The sequence below is a fragment of the Capra hircus genome, chromosome 6 (assembly GCF_001704415.2).
Source record: "Capra hircus breed San Clemente chromosome 6, ASM170441v1, whole genome shotgun sequence".
NCBI classification, from domain to species: domain Eukaryota; kingdom Metazoa; phylum Chordata; class Mammalia; order Artiodactyla; family Bovidae; genus Capra; species Capra hircus.
In genome coordinates, this window is record NC_030813.1 from 67,268,654 (window position 1) to 67,295,796 (window position 27,143).

At 39.9% G+C, this 27,143-nt stretch overlaps 1 protein-coding gene across 1 annotated transcript; it reads left to right on the forward strand.

The window, feature by feature from the left end:
- Positions 2,583-25,825, forward strand: NIPAL1 (NIPA like domain containing 1). Its single transcript, XM_005681586.3, has 6 exons — positions 2,583-2,696; positions 11,213-11,479; positions 19,026-19,082; positions 22,243-22,333; positions 24,023-24,183; positions 24,705-25,825. Exons 1-6 carry the CDS (start codon positions 2,651-2,653, stop codon positions 25,319-25,321), a joined length of 1,239 nt encoding a protein of 412 aa, XP_005681643.2. The 5' UTR covers positions 2,583-2,650; the 3' UTR covers positions 25,322-25,825.

Consider the following 27,143-nt stretch of genomic DNA (forward strand, 5'->3'; position numbering starts at 1 on the left):
CAGATTCTTTACCACTAGCACTACCTGGGAAGCCCACAAAATTTCTAGTTAAACAACATAATTAAATATAGAAGGGCTCCAAAGGATTCAGAGTAGGTAAGGAACCTATCACGGAGGAGAGAGGGTTGTGTGTTACTGATAGCAGTGCCAAGTTAAATAAGACTTGAGTCATCATAGATTATTTTATCAATTTCTATGTGGAGAAACTTTGTACTGTTTGCTTGTCAATACAAGTCATAAAATGATGCTTAGATTCAGAAATAAATCATGAATTTTAAATATCATGTTCAAGGACTTCCCTGGTAGTCCAGGGAACCAGGTTCAGTCCTTGGTCAGGGAACTAAGATCCCACATGCCTGGAAACAGCTAAGCCCGTGCACCACAACTGCTGAACCCAAATGCTTCAGCTACTGAAGCCTGCGTGCCTGGAGCCCATGCTCCGCAACAAGAGAAGCCACCACAATAAGTAGCCCCCACTCTCCACAACTAGAGAAAGACCGCCGCAGCAATGAAGATCCAGTGCAGCCAAAGATAAATAAATAAATAATAAAAAATTTTATTTAAAAAGGCAGAAAAACGTGATCTGTAATCAGGAAGAAAACCACTCAATAGTTGCAGATCTAGATTTATATATCGTCTCAAAGATACATTTTTCATTTTTTTTAAAATATCCAATTAGCAAATGGGTTAAGAGCACAGACTCTGAGGCCTCAGGTAGCATCCCAGCTCCACCACGTACTAGCTATATGTTCACAGGCAAGTTTTGGAATCTCTGCATGCCTCCCTTTTGTTATCTGTAGGTGAGGCTTAAGAATAGTTTCTATCTATTACGATAATTTAAAAAGCAAATATTCATAAAGACCTCAGAATATTTGTCCATATAAATGCTACATATGTGTCAGTTAACTAAGTAATAAATAATAGTACTTTAGATCCGTGTTGACTATCATCACCAATCTTTGATAAGGTAAAATTTTCAACTCTAAGGTATAAACAAAACGTTTAAATAGAAATCAAAGCTTTACAGTAATCCAAGTTTGGCATAAATCTCCTTTCCTTCCAACTTTCACCTCCCCATGCTATTCCTTCTCCACCAAGGCAATCACATGTGAAAGTGTGTACCTTGTATTGTTTTGTTCGCTGATCTAAACTCTTCACTCAAAGAACAAGAAAAGCAAGATCAAGCCTCTGCTATGCAACTCCTAGGTAACCAAGTTAATAGCACTGCTCATGATTACCTACAGCAAAGGCAAGATAGGCAGACAAGAGTATTTCCTTCCCTGCCGAAGCCCCAGAGCACAGAGGCACCCCATTCCTGTGGTGAGAGTTTTACCAGGAATTATACCCATATCGTGCTGTATGACCTGCTACCAAGCCTTCCAATGACTAGCTGGTTAAATTACTTAATCTCATTCTTTTCCTCTGATCTCTCCTCGGTAAACTAGGAGTTAACAGACTATGTTATGGGATATAACGAGTTAATACACATAAAGTGCCTACATATGCATGGAAAAGTAAGACTATCATAAACGTTCAGTTCAGTTCAGTCGCTCAGTCGTGTCTGACTCTTTGCAACCCCATGAATCGCAGCACGCCAGGCCTCCCTGTCCATCACCAACTCCCAGAGTTCACTCAGACTCACATCCATTGAGTCGGTGATGCCATCCAGCCATTTCATCCTCTGTCGTCCCCTTCTCCCCCTGCCCCCAATCCCTCCTAGCATCAGAGTCTTTTCCAATGAGTCAACTCTTTGCATGAGGTGGCCAAAGTACTGAAGTTTCAGCTTTAGCTTCCTTCCTTCCAAAGAAATCCCAGGGCTGATCTCCTTCAGAATGGACTGCTTGGATCTCCTTGCAGTCGAGGGACTCTCAAGGGTCTTCTCCAACACCACAGTTCAAACGCATCAATTCTTCGGCGCTCAGCCTTCTTCACAGTCCAACTCTCACATCCATGCATGACTACTGGAAAAACCATAGCCTTGACTAGACGGACCTTAGTCGGCAAAGTAATATCTCTGCTTTTGAATATGCTATCTAGTTTGGTCATAACTTGGACTTAGGGAAAAGCTGATAATAATACAAAACAACAAACTCTCTTCTCAAGCCGCCAGAATAAACTTTACTTGGTAATCAGAGCAGAATCCCAGGGGCCACAGCTTCCCTGCAAAACCGCGAACACCCAAAGCAAGGCCCTCAGAATCCCCCGGCATAGGGCATTTCGACCAGGGAGGAGCCTGAAGGGGGCCTCAGCACAGACTTTTACGTCACAAAATTCCCGGGGAGTTGACCTGGCGACTTCCAAGCTCCAGAGAGACGCTTTACCCCGCGAAGTGTGCCTGTGCTTCTGCTCTGCTTGGGTCCAGCTGCGGTCCCCAGGGGGCGTCCTCACACCCACCACCGGTACCTGCGCGGGCGGATTGCAGCCTCCGCCCGCTCTGTGGGAATCAGCACCCAACCCCGAGGCTCGGGGGCGTGGCTCTAGCGGAGGCCCCACCCCGCCGTCCCCATTGGCTGAGGCTGCCCGGGGCCGGGGTCTGCGCGCCGCAGTCCGAGACCCCGCAGCTCCGCCCCAACGCGGTTACATGGGGAGCTGGAGAAAACCGGGTGCTTGAGGAGCGAGCTTCTGCGCCTGGGAAGCCCCGTCGGGGGCCATGGGGGCACAGGTGAGGCTGCCGCCCGGAGAGCCCTGCCGAGAAGGTGAGTGTCTGCTCCGGGCCGGAGGACTTGGCGTCCGGGTGGCGATGAGACCCGGCGGGCGGTCGCGGGTACTTGTGGAGTCTAGAAAGGGAAACGCCGACTCTTAACGTACTCATTCATACATTTATTCATTCACTCAGCTCGTCAACAGATATTTATTGGTGCCAACAATATGCCAGACTCTATGGGAATGCCTGAGTCGAACAAGATATACGTAGCTTCCCACTCACACTCCAGAAGACAGGTCCACGTAAATTATGAAGAGTTGAGTGTCTTGACGGGGTGTTCAGGCTGTTGTGGGAAGACTCCCAAGTTTCATCCGAGAAAGACGCTTCCACTGACTCAGACTCACTTCCAGAGTCCGTGGTCGACGTCATCCCGTGGGCAGAGGGCGCGGCCGTGGACCCGGCGGGCGTCCAGTCTTGCGCACAGCGCTGGCTTGGCGAAGCTCAAGAACAGTAGAGGGTCAGGCGCCCTGAACACCCTCGGGGGAGGAGGCTGGACAAGGCTGGGCTGCCCACCTCTCTCCTCTTTCTTTGAGAGGTGAAAACGCCTCCAACCTCAGTAGCCTCGCGTCTGACTCGCTGCAGAGTCACTTGGCTGCTTAAGCCGAGACCGGAACTGGGCGCGATCATTTGTTGGTTTCTCACTGCTTTGTGGCCTGGGTTTCTGCCCCCACCCTCTTCGGGTAAAGTCTTAGGGCGCCGCCCCTTGCTCTTTGCTCCTGGGCTTTCTACAACTTCAGTACCGAAGGCGCAAGTAACTCGGGATGAAACTAAGGACCTGGGGACCAGGCAGGCGGGTAGGGGGCGGCGGACAGTTTGTATCAGGAGAAATCACAGTTTTCAGTTTGTACAGAGTCCAGAGGAAAGCTGATTTCTGATTTACCCAGTAAGGATGTAAAGAGGGAGGGGACAAAGAGAGGCGTGGCAAGAACTCTACCTTCCCAAAATTGCGGGCAAATCCCCCCGAGTTTCTCTTTCCTTGGCTCTCCCAGCTTATTCCTTGATGTGGAGAAGTATTGTTTGTTTTGTTTTTAATCCAGAACGCAGTGAACGAGCCAGAACGATGCCAGGAAGAGAAAGAACGAACACAGAGTAAAATGCCTGAACAATTCACAAACTATTAGAAAGTTGTAGTTTTGAAAGTGGTTTTGAAGGCAGTAGGATCTAGAATTATTTCCTAGATAGTCAATCTTTGTCTAAAGAATTCCTAAACCAGTAAGTCGGACTGTTACTAACACATCCACCCTTGTTTACCCAAGGATCTGTAAGGAGGATGTGTGAATTACCCTGCTTGTTTGAACTTAGGGATGATTTTCCCTCTTTGCTCATATATTTAGTTCCAACAAGAAATGTTCAAGCTCCATGTTTAATCATTGTTTTTTAGTCATTAAGTTCTGTAAGACTCTCTGTGACTCCACAGACTGTAGCCACCAGGCTCCTCTGTCCATGGAATTCTCCAGGCAAGAATACTGGAGTGGGTTGCCATTTCCTTCTCCAAAGGATCTTCTCAATCCAGGGATGGAACTCAAGTCTCCTGCTTTGGCAGGTTGGTTCTTTACTTCTGAACCACCAAGGAAGCCCTCCATGTTTAATACCAAGGATTAACTGTGGTAATTAATTGTGTGGGACTCTGGGGGCATCACAAACTCAATGGACATGAGTTTGAGCAACCTCGGGGAGATGGTGAAGGACAGGGAACCTTGGCATGCTGCAGTCCATGAGGTTACAAAGAGTTGGACACACGACTAAGCACACGACTGAGAGACTGAACAACAGCTGGGGGAAAAGACTTAGGAGAAACCAGAATTGTTATCAGTGAAACTTCCCTGGTGACTCAGTGGTGAAGAATCTGCCTGCAGTGCAGGAAATGCAGATGACTCCAGTTTGATCCCTGGATCAGGAAGATCGCCTGGAGGAGGGAATGGCAACCCACTTCAGTCCTTTTGCCTGGAGAATCCCACGGACAGAGGATCCTGGTGGGCTGCAGTCCCTGGAGTTGCAAAGAATCAGACATGACTGAAGCAACTGAGCTCACAGTCAGTCTTCTCAGCTATGACACCCTCCTTAAGTCTTTCTTCATCTGTAAATTGAGAATAATTCCTACAGTTTAGAGTTTGAGGAGTAGATGCAGGTGGGATTACATATGAAGCAAACACTTCAGAGTCTGACCTGACATGGAGTAAAGGATCCATTTTTCGTTTGTTCATTTATTCAAATGACATTGACCTTGGTCCCATGTGTCAAACGTTGACCTGGGTTCTATTAATAGAACAGAGAGATTTGTAAGACAGTCTGGGCCTAGAGGCCCAAATAATTGAATAAGTCTTCATAATTAGGAATCAAACCAAGTACAAAATTATTTGAGACTTTGTTTTTTTGTACGTGCCCATCTGCATTCTCTGGCCTCTTGGATGCAATGGTATATGTTAATGATTCTGAGATTTTACTCTTAAAAAAACCATATCAAACATTTCTCAAAATGCCACCAAATGAATATAACTTTTATTAGCAGGGCAAGCTGTATTTTCTATATAAAATATAGCTTCTTTTATATTACACTAAAATAGATTTTCTCCAGATTTCTACAAGAAAGTTAAAAGCATAAGTTTTTTTTTCCAAGTTTAAGTGCTCTAAGTACGGAAATTTAAGTGCTCTAAGCTAGTAAAAATCTTCACTAAAGGTTGTTCAGAAAACAATATGTTATTAATTGCAGCAGTTTATGTAGGAAATCTGATGGTCAACAGTCCTCATAGAGTATTTGGCTTCCAGAAATACTGATAGTGGGATGATCTTGTTTAGAGATACAAATTTTTAACTTAAAAAAAATCAACAGTATCTGCTCAATTTTATTTGGATTAATTGAAATAATGGGCTTCTTACCCAGTCCTATCACAGTTTATTTCCAAACTTCCAGTTTATAGCAAAATTATTTCTCATTCTCCAAATTTTCTCTCCATTTCTGCTCCAAATTATTTCTCATTCCTATTCTACCCTCATTATTATTGTCTTTTTGTTAGTTTTCTCAATAAAATTGTCAGTTTTCATGAGAACAGAGATCTATTTACCTATCTTGTTGATCACTGTCTCCCACATTCCTAGAACAGGCTGGGCACACAGAAAGTATAATAAGAATTTAAGTGTTGATGAATGGTTACCTAACACGGTGCCTTGTATGGTAGTTTGGGCTTCCCGGGTGGTGCTAGTGGTAAAGAACCCACCTGCCAATGCAGGAGACACAGGAGATGCGGGTTCAATCCCTGAGTCTGGAAGATCCCTTGGAGAAGGAAATGGCAACCCACTCTAGTATTCTTGACTGAAGAATCCCATGGACAGAGGAGCTTGGCTGGCTACAGTCCTTAGGGTCACAAAGAGTTGGACACAACTGAAGTGACTTAGCACACACATGGTAGTTTGTTGAACAAATGAAATAGATCTGTGGATATACAGTGTTGTTACAAAGCCATAATTAAGCTGTAAGAGGACATTTGGTTGGCAGTGTTAAATTGTACAGTGGAAAGTGAGAAATTAGGTTGGAAAGGCAGAGAAGGTCTTTCTAAGGAGGTGAGAGTTGAGTGAAGAGGAGTTAGCCATACCAGCCACTACTAGGACTAAGTAACAAGTGAAGGCTACTTAAAAGCTTCTAAGATGAGAAGAAATTAAGCCTATTAAAGAAAGAAGGGAGAAAATTAGGAAATGAGGTTACAGAGATACATGGAGGCAGGATTCTATAGGCCATTTTAGACTGTGGTGGGGATTTTGGATTTTTTCTGAATGGAAAGGGAAGCCATTGTAGAATTTTGGAAGGAGAAGTGACACAAAAGGATGGACTTAACAAAAGGCTTATTTCGCCTGAGCCTGTCTTACTACTCTTTGGCCTCATCTCATAACATCTCTCTTCTCTCATCAGCCAACCTGGCTAGTAAATTTCCTTTTACCCTCCTCAAGTAAATTCCCACATCTGGGTGTTTACATTTACTTTTAGCAGAGAGGTTTTTCTATTCAATGCTCTCTCCTAAAAAATACTCTTTTATGCTGCTTTTACTCCTTTCCATGGCAGTCAACATATTCTGTAGTTTTTAGTTCACTTGTTTATTTTCCCAGGAATTTTACTTTACTCACAGTTGTAACCCCAGCTTCTAGAAAATGCCTGACAGATGGTAGATACTCAATAAAAATATATTGAATCAGAGAATGAAAAGTGTTGTTTCAGGGAATGAGTGAGAGAGTAATGCAATGTAATGTCAGAGGTGAGCAAGCTTCAGAACATATAAAGCTCTTTAAAAATTAGAAATTTAGATTTTGTTATAACAGCCATGAAAAATCATGGGGAATTAAGCAGGGGAGTGATGTAATCTGATTCACACTGGCTGATATTTGGAGAATAAATTGTAGGAGACAGAAGAGATCTCATTCATTCTTTCCTTTGCTAATATAAACAGGCAAGTGTATCAGTCAGCTAGGGGCTTCCCTGGTGGCTCAGCAGTAAAGAATCCGGCTGCAAGGCAGGAGATGTGGGTTTGATCCCTGGGTTGGGAAGATCCCCTGGAGAAGGAAGTGGTAACCCACTCCAGTATTCTTGCCTGGGAAATCCCAAGGACAGAGGAGCCTGGCTGGCGACAGTCCATGGGGTTGCACGAGTTGGACACAACTTAGCAATTAAACCACCAAACCACCACTATCAGTCAGCTATTGCTGTATTACACACAACCCAAACTCTAGGATGCTCAGGCTTCGGTTGTTGCAGCTCCCAGGCTCTAGAGTACAAGGTCAATAGTTGTGGTGCACAAGCTTAGTTGCTCCAAGGTATGTGGGATCTTCCAGGAACAGGGATCCTCCTGTGTCTCCTGCGTTGGCAAGCAGATTGTTTACCACTGAGCCACCAGGGGAGCCCCAAATTATTCTTTATAGACAAATAAGACTTGAAAAAGCTATTCGAAGCATTTCATCTTTGTATAAACAACAATAAATTTTAACTGACTTTATTTGTACTTTTTGTTCTTATGTTTCTGAAATAGAATAGTAGTCTGGGAATTGGATTATTTGGCCCTGATTTTGGCTGTTCTGTGGCTTTGCCAAGTCATTTAATATCTTGGCATCAGTTTCTTTAAGATATCTTCCAGATACAAGTGCCTATGAATTTAGAGCTGGTCCATCAGCGATATTTATGAACTACCAGAATTATAAGTAAATTACTCTGGAAACCAAGATAGCTTATTATCAAACCCAAAGGTACTGAGGGGATCTTTGGACTCATTGAGTCAAACTCCCTCATTTGAGAGATGAAGAAACTGAAGTCAAGAGTAATGACTCAACTTTCCCAAGATTATAGACAATCAGTAATGGAGTTTAAGGTGGGGCATATAATCCTATAGAAAATTTGACTTTGTTGTTAAATTTTTAAGTGTGTGTAAGAAGACATTCACACCTGTACCTAGAAGATACATCTTAAGTTGAATCATATGAAACTGCTATTTTCTGTTGAGTCAAAAACTGTCAAATATCATCAACTTCAGTTGGTTTAACATAATTGAGAACGTTAGCAGCACTGTTTGTAAAAACAAAAACACAGCAAATTACCCAAATGTCCACAAACTATAAAATAGAAAAACTACTGGTGAGATAGTCATAAAGTGGAATTCTACAGACCAGTAGGGAAAAAAGGAAACCTTACAGTCAGAGCATCAGAATGATAAACCTCAAAAGCAAGCCAATCAATCACCAAAGAATGCATACTATATGATTACATTTTTAGAAAGTGCAAAAAGAAGAAAATAAAACAATTTATTATTTAAAGATAATCTTATAGGGGAAATTTCTTTCTTTTTTGTTTCTTTTGGCCATTCCCCATGGCATGTAGGATCTTAGTTCCCTGAGCAGGGATTGAACCCATGTCCCTTGCAGTGGAACCTCCAAGTCTTAACCAGTGGATTAGCAGGGAAGTCCCAGGAAATCATTTTTTTTTGAAGCAAGGACTATTAGACAGAAAATCAGATTAGTTGTTACCTTGAGGGGTAATGTTTTATTTCTTAAATTAGGTGGTTGATACGTTGGCGTATATTATTTTTTCTTTATAACTGACACATATTTCCTAAATGTTATTCAATATTTAAAACAACATAACATTAAAGAAATGATACATGCTCTTTGCTGACAGGAGTATAAATTGGTTTAGATACTTGATAGGGCTATTGGCAGTGTCTATTAAAATGAAAAAGAAGGAATGTAATAGATTTTCTGTGTTAGATAAAGTTTGGATTGAACTCCTGGAGAATTATTTTGCTTACTATAATCTTAAGAAGCTACCTCAATTTTGAGATCTCTAATTGCTCTGAAACCCTCCAGTATCCCTGCCCACATATTCCGCTTCCTCCATCCCTCCCCTCCTGCCCTGCAGCACTCCATACCCACCTACCCACCAGTCACTCCCTCATTCGTTCATATCTGCCGTGGCCTCCCTCTTTCATATGCTCCCCAAACATAAAACAATTTAAGTTCTAAGGTCAGTAACTAGACAAGATTTTATTATTTTTCCTGCCATAAAACATGCAATATTAATGCTCATTTACAATGAGAACTTACAAAAGGCAACAAAGATTATTTGCGCTCCCTTATCATCCTCTGCCCCACGCCCCCTAAAATGTTGGAAACATTTTGCTGTGTAAACAGTTCAGAAAGAGTATTGTTTCACTGGAATGAGATCCACCCACACTGTTTCCAGAGATAAAGTTTTGGAATGGTTATGTTAACTACATAGTAAATGATACTGATGCAGCCATGGAATTTTCTGTCCAGTTCAGTCAGGTGTTTTCACAAAAATTCATGTAATCAAAATTCTTACTACTAAAAATTACTTTGGTAGTAATTGGGGGTTAGATGAGATGAAGTGTCCAGGACTATATTGCTTGCGGCTAGCTTCTGTGAAAATTTGCAGCAGTCCTTACTAAAACAACCAGCCTGAAAAATTCCTCAGTTACAGTAAACTATCCCTGAAGTAATATAATTCTCCTTGGAATATTTAGAAGTTTTGTCTCAGAATTTATCCTGTATCTCTGAATCAAAGTTGGTTCATTTTCAAATTACAGAGATAAATGAAAGAATAACCATGAAAAAACTGAATTCAGTTATTTTACCTTTTGCTAGACTTGAACTTAATAGTTGTTTCTCAACTGTATGTGTGGTAAAATTCACATAACTCATACTGCTTCTAGGGCTTCCCAGGTGGTGCTAGTGGTAATGAACCTGCCTGCCAGTGCGTGAGACAAAAGATGTGCAGGTTTGATCTGTGGGTTGGGAAGCCGCTACAGGAGGACATGGCAGCCCACTCCAGTATTCTTGCCTGGAGAATCCCACGGACAGAGGAGCCTGGTGGGTTACAGTCTAGACGGTGGCAAAGAATTGGACATGACTGAAGCAACTTAGCACGCACGCACACACGCATACTGCTTTGCCCCAGAGGCACAGATCCCACTATTAAAGTTTTGTTTCTAAGACAACATTTAGTCAAACTATCTTTTGTTGTTTACGTGCTTTCTTAAGATTTTTGAGATGTAAAGCTGACTTTATTTCACTGAATTCTAAAATTTGTTTTTTGCGCATTTTTGTTCAGGGTAAGTCACGCTAGGAAAATATGTCTTTCAAATGGAAAAAAAAGTTGAGAAGATAGAAAACCTAGTCACAGGGTCACTGTGTTGGCAGCTTTTCAAATGGAGAATAGATTATAAAAATCTCTTAAACAGTATAAAATGTTTTCATTCTGTGTTTTAGTATTTAGCTCCTCCCCCCTCCAAAAAAAGGCAGTTATAATAATTGGTCTGGTTCAGTGGATTTACATGCTTATTTGAATCCTCTTCAAGGGAAGGAAAAAAAAGGCCAACTGATATTTAATTCATTTTTCTATTAGAGTCTATTTTATTAAGGAGGAAGTGAATTAGACTTGAAAAATTATTCTTTATGGGGAAAGTGGTCTAGAAAACTAGACCCACTTTTAAACACATTTTCTGAAATGCACATCAAGTGGGTTAACTCAGTTTCTTGTAACGTGGTGATTTCTAGTCTGGTGGGGTTGCTGTGCTGTTTCCTACTTTCGGGCATTATACACACACTGATGCTTTCTGGGAAACACACTGATGGAGAGAAGTGGATGTGCCGGGGAGAGAGCTATATTGAACTGCTGAGCCCAAGCCAGTGCGCACAGCTCCTTGATGCTCCAGCAGAGAACCAAGTATTGCTAGCCTTTCCATTCAATAAGAGGAATCCAGACTTTGATGTGAAGTTTGTCATACTTAGATGATGACAGCTAAAGCACTTTGCAAACACTGTGAAGAACTTGTGTGTGTGAGCCCAGCAGAATGTGTCTGCCGGCCCGTGGATCACGTGCTGGAGACTGCCCCCATCAGGCAGTAAAAAAGTGTGTTAGTAGAGAAAGAAAGTTTCTATTTCTTGGATAAAGAAAGAAAATGTTAATGCATCTCCCTTTCGTCAGTTGACATCTCCCTCTTTCCCTTTTTCCAGGCTATGTGCTGTCCCTGAGCTGCCCAAATGCCTCCCAGGCTTGGTGTGAGATCACACGTGTGTCACAGCTGCTGGCTTCTCCTGTCCTCTACAGGGACCTGAATTCCAGCATAACCAACCTGAGCGTTTCTACAAATACAGAGAACAAATACAGCCTTTATATAGGCCTGGTACTGGCAATAAGTTCCAGTATTTTTATTGGCTCCAGTTTCATCTTGAAAAAAAAGGGCCTCTTGCAACTGGCCAAAAAGGGTGTCACTAGAGCTGGTAAGAGATAAATGCAACTAGTGAATTCAAGTTTCTAATTGCAGAGATAATCCTATTGTAAGACTGCGGTGCTATGAGAATTTCAGAGAATTTCCCTGTCTCTGTCTTAGCCCCTATCTCTGTTCTCAGCAGTTTCCAGGACTGAACCAGTTGTGTCTCCTTTAGGGTGAAACTAAAACTCAAGAGGTTTAGCATGTGGAAAGAGTTATTCTTTCATAACCTTGTTGTTGTTCAGTGGCTAAGTCATGTCTGACTCTGCGACCCTCTGGACTGCAGCATGCCAGGCTTCCCTGTCCTTCACTGTCTCCAGGAATTTGCTCAAACTCACATCCATTGAGTCAGTGATGCCATTCAACTATCTCATCCTCTGTCACCTCCTTCTCCTCCTTAGTCTGAGATTTCAGGATTTAAAGTCAGATCAGGCTAAACACATTAGGGGGTTTTCTCTGTACGCAGAGTAAAATCCAAACATCCTTGTACAATCTCTGACCTCACCTCCTGCCTAAAGTGTCCCACGCTACCTCTCTAGCTTCATCTTCTGCTACCCTCCCTGCCACCTGCTTTTCTCTGGCTCTTGGAATTTACCAAGTTCTTTCCCACCTCAAGAGACAGGGGTTCAATCCTTGGGTCAGGAAGATCCCCTGCAGTAGGAAATGGCCCCACCCCAGTATTCTTGCCTGGAGAATCCCATGAACAGAGGAGCCTGGTGGGCTACCGTCCATGGGGACAGCATAGAATCAGAAATGACTGAGCACAGCATGGCTGGGACAGCTTCCCACCTCAAGGTCTTTCCTTTGCCTGCAACTCTCTTCTCCCTGCCTGTCGCTTGGTGACTCATCCTTCAGACTTCAACTAAACTATAACCACTCCAGAATGGCCTTCTTGACCATCCTCTTTGGGAAGGTCTCACTCACCTCCACCCCTGCTGTTATTGCACTAAGGGTTTCCTTCACTGTCCCTGGAATAATTTGTCATTGTACTTTTATTATTTATTTGCTTGTTGTCAACAGGCTTGTTTATCAATAGTAGATTCACAAAAGCAGGAACCTTCCCTAGCATAGAGGTTGGCACCCAATAAGTATTGTCAGGTCAATAAATGGATAGCAGTAGAATTAGGTTACTATTTGCAGTGACATTTCAGAGCTGTTAGTAGAGCTGTTAGCTCTACTTGACTGTCCTTCATTAGCCATGAATTTTCTATTCATTCTTATCAAGAATAATGTCTTTAAAAAGCTAAATATTGTTCTAAGATCCATGGAGGATAATAAATGGTTATGAATTACACAAACAAGTTTATAGAAGAGTACTATTGAGGAGACACTGATTAAAATAGTTTAGCATTTAAAAAGATAGACAAAATAAAAGATAATTGAAAAATCGAGTAAGTCCATGCAGCAGTTTATTACACAATTTTTAAAGTGGCATTTCAGTCCACTAGAGAAAGGGTGAATTATTCAATCGAAAGTATAGAGACAACTGGCAAAAACTAGAGGAGAAAAATGTAAGAGTTCTACTTTATACCATTTTTCACAATAGATTTCACATAGTTTAAGTTAAATTTAAAATAATTTTTTTAATCCTAACAGAAAGTCTTCCTAAGCATAAAGATAAAGGAGGAAACAATTCTGTATGAAGAAAGAGATTATCTGGAAAGACCAAAAAAAAATCCTACTTGAAAACACCTTTAACTGAAACTGAAAAGGAAATGACATGTAGGGGAGAAAATTCCAAATATATGACAAAGGGTGGTTAGGATCCACAATATATAGAGTGACAATAGTTGATAATCCCAGGAAAAGGAAATGGCAACCCACTCCAGTATTCTTGCCTGGAGAATCCCAAGGACAGAGGACCCTGGCAGGCTGCAGTCCATGGGGTCTCAAAACGGTCAGACATGACTTAGGTGTGACTAAACAACAATAGTTGATAAGAAAAAGATTAGTACCTAACAGAAAAAGACAAAACACATAAACAAGGAACTCACAGAATAAGAACTGTAAGTGGCCAATAAACATACTTAAGTAAATGTTAATTCACTAGTATCCAAAGGGATAGCAACTATGTAACAATGGGCTCCAGAGTTGTTGCCTACTATTTTAACAAGATTTGGTTTTTCTTTAAAAAATAATGCCCTATGCTGCTAAGGGAATTTGAGAAATAAATAGCTTTCTCAAACATTGCTGGAAGCAATATAAATGGGTATAAATTTTCCTGAGAGAAATTTGGGAAAGTTTAAAATGTTACCATCTTAAAAATCTAATAATTCTACTTCTGGGAATTTATCTTAAGAAGTGAATGAAACTACATTAATCAAAACAGCATCATATTGGCAAAAAGCAGACATATAGATCAATGGAACAGAGATAACCCACACATTTGCAGTCAATTATTCTATTATAAAGCAAGCAAGAATATATAATGGAGATAAGACAGTTTCTTCAATACCTGGTGTTGGGATAACTGGACAGCTACATGTAAATCAAGGAAATTAGAACATTCCCTCACACCATATACAAAGGGCTTCCCTGGTGGCTCAGAGGTTAAAGCGTCTGCCTGCAATGCAGGAGACCCGGGTTCGATCCCTGAGAAGCCTAGTAGGTTACAGTCCACAGGGTCGCAGAGTCAGACACGACTGAGCGACTTCACCACCACCACCATATACAAAAATAAACTCAAAATGGTTTAAAGACCTAAATATAAGATGTGACACCATAAAACTCCTAGAGGAGAACATAGGCAAAACATTCTTGGACATAAATCATAGCAATATTTTTATATCAGTCTCCCAAGGCAAAAAAATAAAAGCAAAACTAAACAAATAGGACCTAATCAAACTTAAAGCTTTTGCATAGTAAGGGAAACCATCAACAAAACAAAAAAGACAACCTATGTAATAGGAGAAAGTATTTGCAAACAGTGTGACCAACAAGGAGTTAACATCCAAAATATACAAATAGCTCATACAACTCAATATCAAAACAAACAACCCAATCAAAAAATGGCAGAATGCTTAAATAGACATTTTTCCAAAGAAGACATTCATATAACCTATAGACACATGACAAGATGTTCAATATCACTAATTATCAGAGAAATGCAAATCAAAACTATAGTGAGGTATTATCCCACCCTGGTCAGAATGGCCATCATTAAAAAGTCCACAGACAAATGACTGGAGAGGGTGTGGAGAAAAGGGAACCCTCCCATACTGTTGGTGGGAAGGTAAATTGGTACAGCCACTATGGAAAACGATTGGAGGTTTCTTAGAACACTAAAATTAGAGTTACCATATGATCCAGCAGTCCCATTCCTGGGCATATATTCAAAAAGATAAAAACTCTAATTTGAAAAGACATATACACCCCAGTGTTCAAAGCAGAACTATTTACAAAAGCCAAAGCATGTAGAAAACCCAACTGCCCATCAACAGATGATTGGCTTAAGAAGATTGGATATATAAATATAACAAAATATTACCCAATCATAAAAATGAATTAAATCTTGCCACTTACACCAACACAGATGCACCTAGAGAATGTAATACTGAGTCAAACGGAGAAAGACAAATATATATTACTTATATGTGGAATCTACAAAATAATGCAAATGAATATATATATATATATATTAAAAAAAGAGAACCAGACTCACAGACATAGAAAACAAACTTATGGTTACCAAAGGGAAGGGGATAAATTAGGATAAACTAGAAGTATGATATTAAGAGATACAAACTACTGTACCTAAAATAGATGAGCAACAAATATTTACTATATAGCATATAGAACTACATTCATTATCATGTAATAACCTATAATGGAAATTAATCTGAAATATATATATATAACTGAATCACTTTGCTGTACACCTGGAACTAACACAAAATTATAAATCAAGTATATTTCAATGTCTTAAAAAAAGAATTAAACACATCTAATATAAGCATTATGGCCTATACAGTAAAAGAGTTTAAAAAAAGAAAAATGAGTGAATAAGAATTCAACCTAGATTTACATACCTGGATGTTTATAATATTTAAGGCTTTTATTTAATGATAAGAAAAAAACTAGAAACTATATGTTTGAGTGTCTATATGGTCTCATACAGGTTAATAATAATATACCAGACTTTAGAATGCTCAATTATTAAGGGCTGAGAAAGTATTTCTGATACTAAGTTTTTTTAAAACAGCATATGAAATCATATTTTAATATTCCAATTTAGTTATTTGCAAATTTTGTAAGGAAAAAATCATAAATAGGTGGTTAATTCATGTGGTTAAGGTAAAAAATTACAAGAATGGGAAGATAATTCCCTGAGTATCTTAGGAAAGGTTTTTGTCCTTTTCAGTACATTAGACACAAATAGATTCAAGGGATTAGATCTGATAGACACAGTGCCTGAAGAACTATGTACAGAAGTTCATAACATTGTACAGGAGGTGGTGATCAAAACCAACCCCAAGAAAAAGAAACGCAAAAAGATGAAATGGCAAATTAGCTGAGAAAAGAAGAGAAGTGAAAGGCAAGGAGAAAAAGAAAGATATATCCATCTGAATGCAGTTCCAAAGAATAGCAAGGAGAGATAAGAAAACCTTCCTAAGTGAACAGTGCAAAGAAATAGAGGAAAACAATAGGATAGGAAAGACTAGAGATCTCTTCAAGAAAATTAGAGATACCAAGGGAACATTTCATGCAAAGATGGGCTCGGTAAAGGACAGAAATGGTATGGACCTAACAGAAGCAGAAGATGTTAAGAAGAGGTGGCAAGAATACACAAAAGAATTATACAAAGAAAGATCTTAATGACCCAGATAACCAGGATGGTGTGATCACTCACCTAGAGCCACACATCCTGGAATGTGAAGTCAAGTGGGTCTAAGGAAGCATCACTATGAACAAAGCTAGTGGAGGTGATGGAATTCCACCTGAGCTATTTCAAATCCTAAAAGATAATGCTGTGAAAGTTCTGTACTCAGTGTCCCAGCAAATATGGAAAACTCAGTAGTGGCGACAGAACTAGAAAAGGTCAGTTTTCATTCCAATTCCAAAGAAGGGCAATGCCAAGGAATGTTCAAACTACCACACAATTGCACTAATTTCACATGCTAGCAAAATAATCCTCAAAATTCTCCAAACCAGGCCTATGGTACATGAACAGAGAAAGTTCAGATGTTCAAACTGGGTTTAGAAAAGGCAGAGGAACCAGAGATCAAATCGCCAACATCCGCTGGATCATAGAAAAAGCAAGAGAATTCCAGAAAAACATCTACTTCTGCTTCCTTGACTATGCTAAAGCCTTTGACTGTGTGGATCACAACAAACTGTGGAAAATTCTTAAAAAGATGGGAATACCAGACCACCTTACCTGCCTCCTGAGAAACCTGTGTACAGGTCAAGAAGCAACAGTTAGAACTGGACATGAAACAACAGACTGGTTCCAAATTAGGAAAGAAGTACGTCAAGTGTGTATATTGTCACCCTGCTAATGTAACTTATATGCAGAGTACATCATGTGAAATGCCAGGCTGGATGAAGCACAAGCTGGAATCAAGATTGCCAGGAAATATCAATAACTTCAGATATGCAGATGACACTACCTTTATGGCAGAAAGCGAAGGGGAACTAAAGAACCTCTTGATGAAAGTGAAAGAGGAGATTGAAAAAGCTGGCTTGAAATTCAACATTCAAAAAATGAAGATCATGGCATCCAGTCCCATCACTTCGTGGCAAATAGATGGGGAAACAATGGAAACAGTGACAGACTTTATTTTCTTGATTTTCTCCAAAATCACTGTAGATGGTGACTGCAGCCATGAAATTAAAAGATGCTTGCTCCTTGGAAGAAAAGCTGTGACAAACCTAGACAGCATATTAAAAAGCAGAGACATTACTTTACTGACAAAGGTCCGTATAGTTAAAGCTGTGATTCTTCCAGTAGTCATGTATGGATTTGAGAGTTGGACCATAAAGAAGGCTGAACACCAAAAAATTGATGCCTTTGAGCTTTGGTGTTGTTGAAAACTCTTGAGAGTCCCTTGGACTGCAAGGAGATCCAACCAGTCCATCCTAAAGGAAATCAGTCCTGAATACTCATTAGGACTGATGTTGAAGCCGCAATACTTTGGCCACCTGATGCAAAGAACTGATTCATTGCAAAGAAAAGACGCTAATGCTGGGAAAGATTGAAGGTAGGAGGAGAAGGGGATGACAGAGGATGAGATGGTTGGATGGCATCACTGACTCAATGGACATGAGTTTGTGCAAGCTCCAGGAGTTGGTGATGGACAGGGAAGCCTGGCATGCTGCTGTCCATGGGGTCACAAAGTGTCAGACACAACTGAGCGACTGAAGGACAACTGACACAAATTCAGTTTCGTGGTGCCAAAAGGTAGAGTAGAGTCCAGCTGGCTAATACTGGTTATTCTCTCATTGACTATCAAAAATTTCAAAAGTTCTTACGTCAGCCAAATTCTTTCCTTTAATGTCTTCATTTGGTACCAATCTAATTTAATATTTACAGGGTTCTGTCTTTAACTGTGGCCAAAATAAAACATTTAGGGCTTATAATTCTCTCTATTCCCTCATAGCTCAGTTGGTAAAGAATCTGCCTGCAAAGCAGGAGAGCTGGATTCGATTCCTGGGTCAGGAAGATCCCCTGGAGAAGGAAATGGCAACCCACTCCAGTATTCTTGCCTGGAGAATCCCATGGACAGAGGAGCCTGGCAGGCTACAGTCCATGGGGTCGCAAGAGTCGGACACGACTTAGCGACTAAAGAGAGAGAGAGAGATCTATACCTCTGAATGGCATAAATAGTTTAGACAAAAAATGTCACCTTCCATATCAGTAAACAAAGGATACTGCTGACATCAAGGCATTAGTGACTGCCGCCACCAGCAGACAGTGCAGCCTGAAGGGATTCAAGATGGAGAGCACTAGATACTAGCCCTAAATACTTAAGGTGCATACCAAAGGAATGATTCCAGTGAGCCAAACTCCTACATCTTCCCATACAAATAAAAGTGCTAAATTCATTTTTTTAATTAACAGTAATCTTTTGATGTTCCAACTATCTGGGGTTTTTTTGTTTGGTTGGTTTTGGTTGCTTTGGGTTTGTTTTTTTTGTTTTTGTTTTTTCCACAAAACTCCTATATATCCTGGTTCTTCCCTTTCCTATTCAGAGCAGGCCCTCAGAATTATCTGAGAGGCTGCCTCCCCGACTTAAGCCCTCAGAAAATCCACCAAATAGAACATAATTCTCAGTTTTTAGGTTTGCATTTTTTTTGAGTTGACAATAATAAACCTCATGACTAATTTTCCTGCAAATGAAGAAAACTTATTTTCTGTAGAAATCAAAGGCAACATAAAGAAAACTTTAGGAGATCTCTAGAAATGACTGAGTAAGTAAGCTAAAAGATGAGATATACTGAGTAGGCCTTAAGTCTTGCTTTTTCCAACCATATTCTGGTACCTTTTATAGAAGTTAACTCCCCAAACCCTCTTCTTCCACTTTAGAACTTAATTTCTATTTTCATTATTTTCCTAGGACAAGGTGGACATTCTTACCTCAAGGAATGGCTCTGGTGGGCAGGATTACTCTCAAGTGAGTCCATAATGCCAAGAATGGTGTTTGCTTGCAAAATGATGAATAAATTACATGCAGTTGTTCAAATTGATCAGTTTATCCAACTGGTAAGGCTGGCATATAAGTCTGGAAGTTTTTGTGTGGGCATAATGTCTTATATGTAAAGTAAGTCCTATGAATTTAGAATTAATTTTTATTCTGTCTTCCTCCCACCCTCATATTCTCAATACTGTCTTGGAATGCCAGGAAAAAACTTACCATCTGAAATCTTATGTTTTATCACAAACTTCTCCTTCTCTTGTATTTTATTCCCCATAATAATTGATGAAAATGCTTCCCTCCTACATTTCCCTGGCTCCTAATTCTATATGTGACTATTCTAGCTGCATAGAGTGGGTAACTTTCCTAGCAAGGACCAAAACGTAGATAAATGAAAATCCCCTTGGGCTGCTTAGTTCTGAACAGAGAGGAGATGAAGATTGTCAGCATTCTCCCTTCTTCTAGACTTGCCCGGAGGATTAAATCAGACTCTGTATGAGGTGAAAGCACTTTCATTAATGTGATATCCAGAGAGAAGGCAGTGTTATCTCTCAAGCACTTTCGCAGATTTATATCTCCCTGCTAACTCCTCTGAACTCTTTCAAATTCCAAGCCTTAAACTTCCAGAGAAAGGACCTCATAAATTGTAGTTTCACACACTTGCCAGCCATCTCCCTCTGCAGCCTTTAAACTTCCATCAGTTTTCCTGCACCAAGTAAAACATTTCAGTATTTTTGAGATTCTCTTAAAGAATTGGATAACTTTTTTTTTTTTTTTTTAACAAATGGTGGTATCTAAAAGGCTTGTTACCTCAAAACTGGGTTTTGCCTCTTGGTGGGTGTCAAAAGACACAACCAAACCAAAGATAAGAAGAAAAAAGTATTTGTTACTTGAAGCAGGTAAGAATTCTGGGGATCTTTCCCAAAGCGCTGTCTCCCCAAACAGCAAATTGGGAAAGTTTCAAGCTCAAAGTATGTGCATACTCATGGAGGGCTTGAGCAGAGAATCCAACATAGAAATGGGATGAAGGTTGATAAATTCCAAGCTAAGGCTTCTATCTAGTTTATAGAAGTCATGAGGGTTGGGCAAGTTCAACATCATTCCTTAGGTTCAAATGGATCTAGTGGTGGAGGGGATTTAAATTCTGCAAAATAGCTCAAGGAAGTACTTTAGACTAACCTTTGCACTGAACCAGAATTGGGAGTCTTTACAACCAATTTATCATCTTTACTGTTGTTACTTTTCTTGCCTGATAACAGTTTGTCCTTTTGTTCCTTTAAGATCGTTAATTACTGAGGCCTGTTCAAGGACAAGCACTGTGGCCAGGCTTAGAGCACACAATAGCTTAGGCCTAAGATGGCTTCTCTTACATCAAAAAGCTGTATCTCATTCTTTTCCTTTAGGAAACCCATACCCTATCTGCTTACAAGATGAATAAAGATAATTTCAATTTTTTTCAATTTTTAAGGTGTTTCCACATTTGTTTTCTTACTTCATTTGAGTAACTGTTGTCAGGGACCCTACTGGGAAGATTCCAAATAAATACTTGGATGATTCTCTTCCTTTACTCTCTCTCTTTCTCTTATCTTCCCACCCTCTACCTATGCAATAGAAAGTAGAAGAATATTATATGGCTACGTTTGTAATTGTATTCTCACCATGCACATGGTTTCTACAAATATTGAAGAGAGAAAAGCACTGTCTTCAACATTAGAGATTTTTACCTAGAGACAAACACACAGTACTTCATGAAGTCAGTATTTTCCTGGAAAGCTATCATGATAAAAATATAAATAATGAGATATTCAAGAAAGCTTATGTTGATGAAAAATTAACTGGTCAGTCTAAAAAAGAAATGGAAAATTTTATTCAAGCCAAATTGAGAATTATAACCTGAGAACAGCTTCTCAGCAAACTATTCTGCTATTAGCGATCAAAGCACAGTTGTATAAGTTTCAAGACAGGAGGCTGTACATCAAATGCTGTATAATGTACACTTTACACAATCCAGATATGCATATACAAAGAAGGTAGTGGGCCCTTCAAGATTAAGGAGGAAGGATATCTGCTAAGGAGGTCTGGTTAATGCACAAGACACACTAAAGGGGAGAGGGGAGGCCCAAATGGGGAAAAAAATTATGTTTACATTTTTCTCATCTTGCCATAAAATATGAATTTTATTTCATTGCTTATGATTCCAAGAAAACCACCATTGTTGCTATTATGCACAGTCTCCTAATTGTTCCATTCTGTATGTTTCTATTTCTTTTACGATGTTTTAAAGCTGATTGCTCTTGCAGATCTGGCTGGGGATGGGGTAGGGGCTGGGAGTGGAGTGGATAGCAGCCAGGGGGAAAAAGAAAAAGTGTACTGGTGTCTTTTATCTGTTCCAGAAGCTCTCTCAACAAGAAGTATGTGTTTGGCATAGTTGCGATGTGAAATACTACATTCTGTGGGCAAGCATTCAGTGGTGACCCAGGAGAATAATCTGCCCTCAATACAAGAACCCAACTCTTAGAGGGATTTTCCATTGCTCTCAAAGTTAATTGCATCTCCCTATCTCATGGAAGTCTGGAGTTGCTCAGATAAGAAAAGGCCTTCAGGAGCACATTATTAGGACTTGAGCTAAGATACTGTTACTTGCTTGTAGATCCCCTGCAATCCAGGGCTGGCTGACTACACAGGCCTGTGGGTATCTCTGCCTAACCCTGACTGGACTGTACACCTCTAGAAAGTGTTCTAATTTTACAAGTTGCTTTATTGTTAATTTGCCCAATAGTAGGTATTCTTGAGCAAACAATAATTCTCTGCTCACTTCAAAGCCTGCCTCTACCAGATTTCAGCAGAGTGACCAACTATGTTTCTGGTACTAAAGTAACTAAAATCTTTATTGAAGGTCTTTTAAAATAGATATTTCCCTGTCACCACTTTTTGCATTAGTGAGTTTGCATCATCAGGTAGTTATGGTTTATCTGGAACCTTTTAATACCAAACTTTCCCCACCTTCCCTAAAAGAAGTTAAATTATTCCTTTTCATTAGATATGAGCGTCTTCAGGATAAAAGACTACTGTTTTGCCTGTGTCAGTTGTTGAATACATGTGCCTGTCCTTTATATTAACGCTGCTGCTTGCTTTCCAGTGGGAGCAGGAGAGGTGGTGAATTTTGCAGCTTATGCTTTCGCTCCTGCCACTCTGGTCACCTCACTGGGCGCTCTGAGTGTTCTTGTAAGGTATGTGAGCAGTAAGGAACTTGGCTTCTGCAGAGATTTTAATACCATGATTCACATAACCCACAAGAAATAGATTACTAAGCGTATCATCAAAGCAAAATTTTGAAAATCACAAAAATAATTTAAGAAGATTCCACAATAAATAGCAGTAGAAATAAGAAATGGAGTGTCTTCCTGCCAAACTTAAGGTAATTGTGTGTTTTCTTTGTGATGATTCAGTGAAGCCAAGCAGTTTTTCCCCTCTCACCTGAACAAATTGCCATAACCCTGTTTATGCTTTCTCTTGTCATAGTGGTTAATGACCATAGTTATCAGAGGACTTTAAAAAGCATGATATTTGGGTTAAATTTCAGCTCTTTACTAAAACTCTTGCAATGATGCTGAATTACTTCTGTTTGGAGACATCTTAGTTTCTTTTAGTCCTGCAAGCAGGAGTCATTTTCCTGTCAATAGAAAGTGGATCTAATATATCTTGAGTTGATCGTTATTATGATCCCAAATGAATGTGTTCCATGAGCCCATGAACTGTTTTATTTTGTAACTAAGCAACTATTGTGTTTGTTGTCTTTTCCTTTTATCTCCATTATCAACCTCTAGAAGAAGGTTTATGACTAGGCCTACCCACTGGTGGGAGTGCCAGGGCATAAGGAGAAGGGACCACAGCCAACCTAGTGGTTGAACAGCAGGAAGGCATAATCTGTGTCCATCGTGGTGCCAATCTAGAACTTCCTGAGGCCATAGCAACCAAAGCAGTGGGAGCATTGGATAGGTGAAAGTATCAGGGCAATAGCAGCTGGTAAGGAAATATTTCAGTATTTTGACAAGCCATTTGGTTGTACTTGTGTATACCAGCTAAATACTGGCCCTGAAGAGCAGAGTTAATTCTTCTTTAGGTTTATATCTTTTTTTGAAGCTTTCATGAGCATGCATGTTCTAAATGTATCATGCCAGTAAGATGTAAAAATATCTTCTACTTTGACTTTACAGAAGATGGGGAAATTGAAAACAAATTGAGTGGGACCTCTTAGAAGGTCATGGGAAATTTTCAGGTGTACAGAATGCCTATTATGACGTTTTAGGTATAAAAGCAATTAAGCAGATTTGATTAATCATCTTTTCTGAGTTTTAAAGCTAATCAGAGTACAGATGTAGAAAATAAACCTACAGTTACCAGAAGGTGAAGGGAGAGGAAGGGATAAATTGGAAGACTGGAATTGACATATATATACTATATATAAAATAGACAACTAATCAGAACCTACTGTATAGCACAGGGAACTCTATTCAATACTCTGTAATGGCCTATATGGGAACAGAATCTAAAAAAGAGTGGACATATGCATATTTATAGCTGATTCACTTTGCTGTATTCCTGAAACTAACAGAACATTGTAAATCAGCTATACTCCCATGAAATTTTTTTAAAATAGCAAACTACCAATGATTTTTTAAATGTTAAAGTTTGACAATGGTAGAAATTTTTCTAAATACAAATTTAGTAATATATAACAAACTTCACACACACATAAATAAAGCAAGCAAGCTAAGTGGGCTTTTCAGTGTCCCGTAGCATATTCCAAGCAGTTGACTGAGATACAGACTGGTTCACACCACAGCCTGACAACTGAGCTGCTGTGGAATCCAAAGATAATTGAATAAGAGTGATTTTTTTTTTCCTTCTTCCCACAGTGCAATATTGTCTTCCTACTTTTTAAATGAGCAGTTGAACATTCATGGGAAAATAGGCTGCATATTAAGTATATTGGGATCAACTGTGATGGTTATCCATGCCCCACAAGAAGAGAAAGTTGCTACTCTGCATGAAATGGAAATGAAATTGAGAGACCCAGGTCTGTAATTCAACCGAAAGAGACACTCAAATTCTGCTCCACTTTCTCTCATCACATGAGTTTGTAATAATATTATAATATGCTTCCTGCAAGCCTGTCTGTGGGTTGAGATATAGTACAAGGCTTCTGAGTAGTACAAGCCTTCTGAAAAGGTGCCACAGCTTATTTTTGTGTCCGTGCTTCACTTCCAGAGAATGAAGGGAAGAGATGGGAATTGGAGAGGGGAAAGGCATATATTCCAACCCAAACTTTGACATCTTCCTCATTCTGAAAATAAAGTCAATCGGGCAATACCTGCTGTACCTTATAGTGTTGTCTGTGAGGTTCAGATATGTCTGTGAAAGTCCATTGTGAGATATCAAAAGCCATGCAGTAACATGTTGTTGCTGTTCCTGTTTTTAATTTAATCATGGTTCTCTTTCTAAAACACTTATGCTCCTAAACTCGTGACTAACAAGATTTCACAAAGACCTGACCCTACTGGCATTTTCTAAAGTCTAATTCTTTTCTCCTTCTAACAGGATTTATCTGCTTTGCTGTGATCATAACTGTGATCTCCTTGGTACTAATTTTGATTGTGGCACCCAAGAAAGGACAGACCAATATATTGGTCTACATATCAATCTGTTCATTGATTGGAGCATTTTCAGTTTCCTCTGTCAAGGGCCTGGGAATTGCCATCAAAGAACTACTGGAATGGAAGCCCGTTTATAAGCATCCCCTGGTCTTTGTTTTGTTGGCTGTACTTGTGCTTTCAGTGACGACACAGATCAACTATCTCAACAAAGCACTGGACACCTTTAATACATCTCTTGTGACTCCCATTTATTATGTGTTGTTCACATCCATGGTGGTGACTTGCTCCGCCATCTTATTCCAAGAATGGTATGGCATGAATGCTGGCGATGTCATCGGGACTTTGAGTGGGTTCTTCACCATCATCAATGGCATCTTCCTTCTACATGCTTTTAAAAACATTAACATTACCTGGAGTGACCTGACATCCACTACTCAGAAAGAAGTCCTCTCTGCAAATGGCAGTGAAGACAAATACGTCTTACTAGAGAACACAGACTGTTCAGTCCCAGGATTCGATGATGACATTACCTTATATAGCAGGACTGGTCAAAATCCCTAGAAGCCTGGACTTTAACCAGCAGGAGACACTTGGAGAGGAGAAGGAATACCTGATTCTTGAAAGAAATATTAGGAAAGCTGGCATTTTTAAAGTTCTAACTCATAATGTACACATGAGGCCAAATAAAAATGCCTGCACTTTTAGCCATCAAGTTTGAAAAATCAAAGTTTTGGTCCAGAAGACTTCTGCTGTTTTTCATTTCTGCACACTTGAAATACTCCCTAAGCATGAAAGAAGTCAAAGAATTAGATAACTCTCAGAATAATCTCTTTCTTCTGGTCACAGTGTACGTGACTCTGCCAGGTGGCTCTTCGTTTCTTTGGCTGCTATTCTCAGTCTCTCAGTAATTCATAGGTAAACTCAACTCTGTACTGACAAGCAGAATATCAGCCATCACTCTCTAATGAGTCATAGTTTCAAATTATTAAGACTGAGAAGCGAGATCACTGATGCTTCCCCTCGCTCTACAACTCCCTTCTTTCTGAAATAAAGAGCTAAAGGGAAGAGCATTAAAGAACATACACATGTTGGAAATCTGCTCGGTGGTATGCTAGACTGCAAGACACATGTGCCCACGAAGGGCTTATAAGTTGTAATTTATTGATATATCACAGAGATTTATTAACAATTAAAATGGGAGAATGGAAGAGAGAAATACTTAATACCTTAGGTAAATGAAACTATTTTTCCTTTTCACAAAAACAAATGCACATGATTATGTTCATGGGTTCTTTTAATTCAGACCTGAACAATATAGGACACAACTGAGTTTCTGAAGAAGTACAAGTGATTTCAGCTTTGGAGTTCTCTATATTAATTTTGTTTTTTACTTTTGTTATTATTATCCCAAGTGTCATTTTTCTTTTTGATGTAGAGACTTTCAAAGAGTAATTGCTGCATTATGTTAGCATTATATTATACACTTCAATTTTTCTCAAAGGTTTAATCCCCAAAGGGGGGGTTTTCCACAAACTAAATAGAAAAATCTTTATGAAAAACCTGAATAAGTTATCATAATTGTCCTCTTGAAATCTGGCACTTTGACCTTTATTAAGGAAATTATAATTGGTTACTAACCTTTAAAAAATATACATATCCTACCACGGAGAAGGAAATGGCAACCCACTCCAGTGTTCTTGCCTGGAGAATCCCAGGGACACAGGAGCCTGATGGGCTGCCATCTATGGGGTCGCACAGAGTCGGACACGACTGAAGCGACTTAGCAGCAGCAGCAGCAGGAATAATTTAGGAGAAGGCAGTGGCACCCCATTCCAGTACTCTTGCCTGGAAAATCCCATGGATGGAGGAGCCTGATGGGCTGCAGTCCATGGGGTCGCTGAGAGTCTGACATGACTGAGCGACTTCACTTTCACTTTTCTCTTTCATGCATTGGAGAAGGAAATGGCAACCCATTCCAATGTTTTTTGCCTGGAGAATCCCAGGGACTGGCGAGCCTGGTGGCTACCGTCTGTGGGGTTGCACAGAGTCGGACACGACTGAAGCGACTTAGCAGCAGCATCCTACCACAATAAGTGGTAGATTGTCTTTTTCTGTTGAATTTCATCCTGGCCATGCTTTCCATACATTTTATTGTAATTATCTGGGGAGAATAGGAAGGTGGGTTAACTTCTTAGAAAACAAAATACTAAGACCTCAGGGTAAAATACTAAGACCTTAGTACAGGGAAATATATTTTCATGTTTAAAGCCTGCATAAAATTTTCCTATCTTCAAGTGCACGGGAGAAGTAACAATTTTGGTGGTCTTTACTGTTAATGGGTAGATTACTCATCACTCATTAATTTAATGGAAAAGAAATTAGC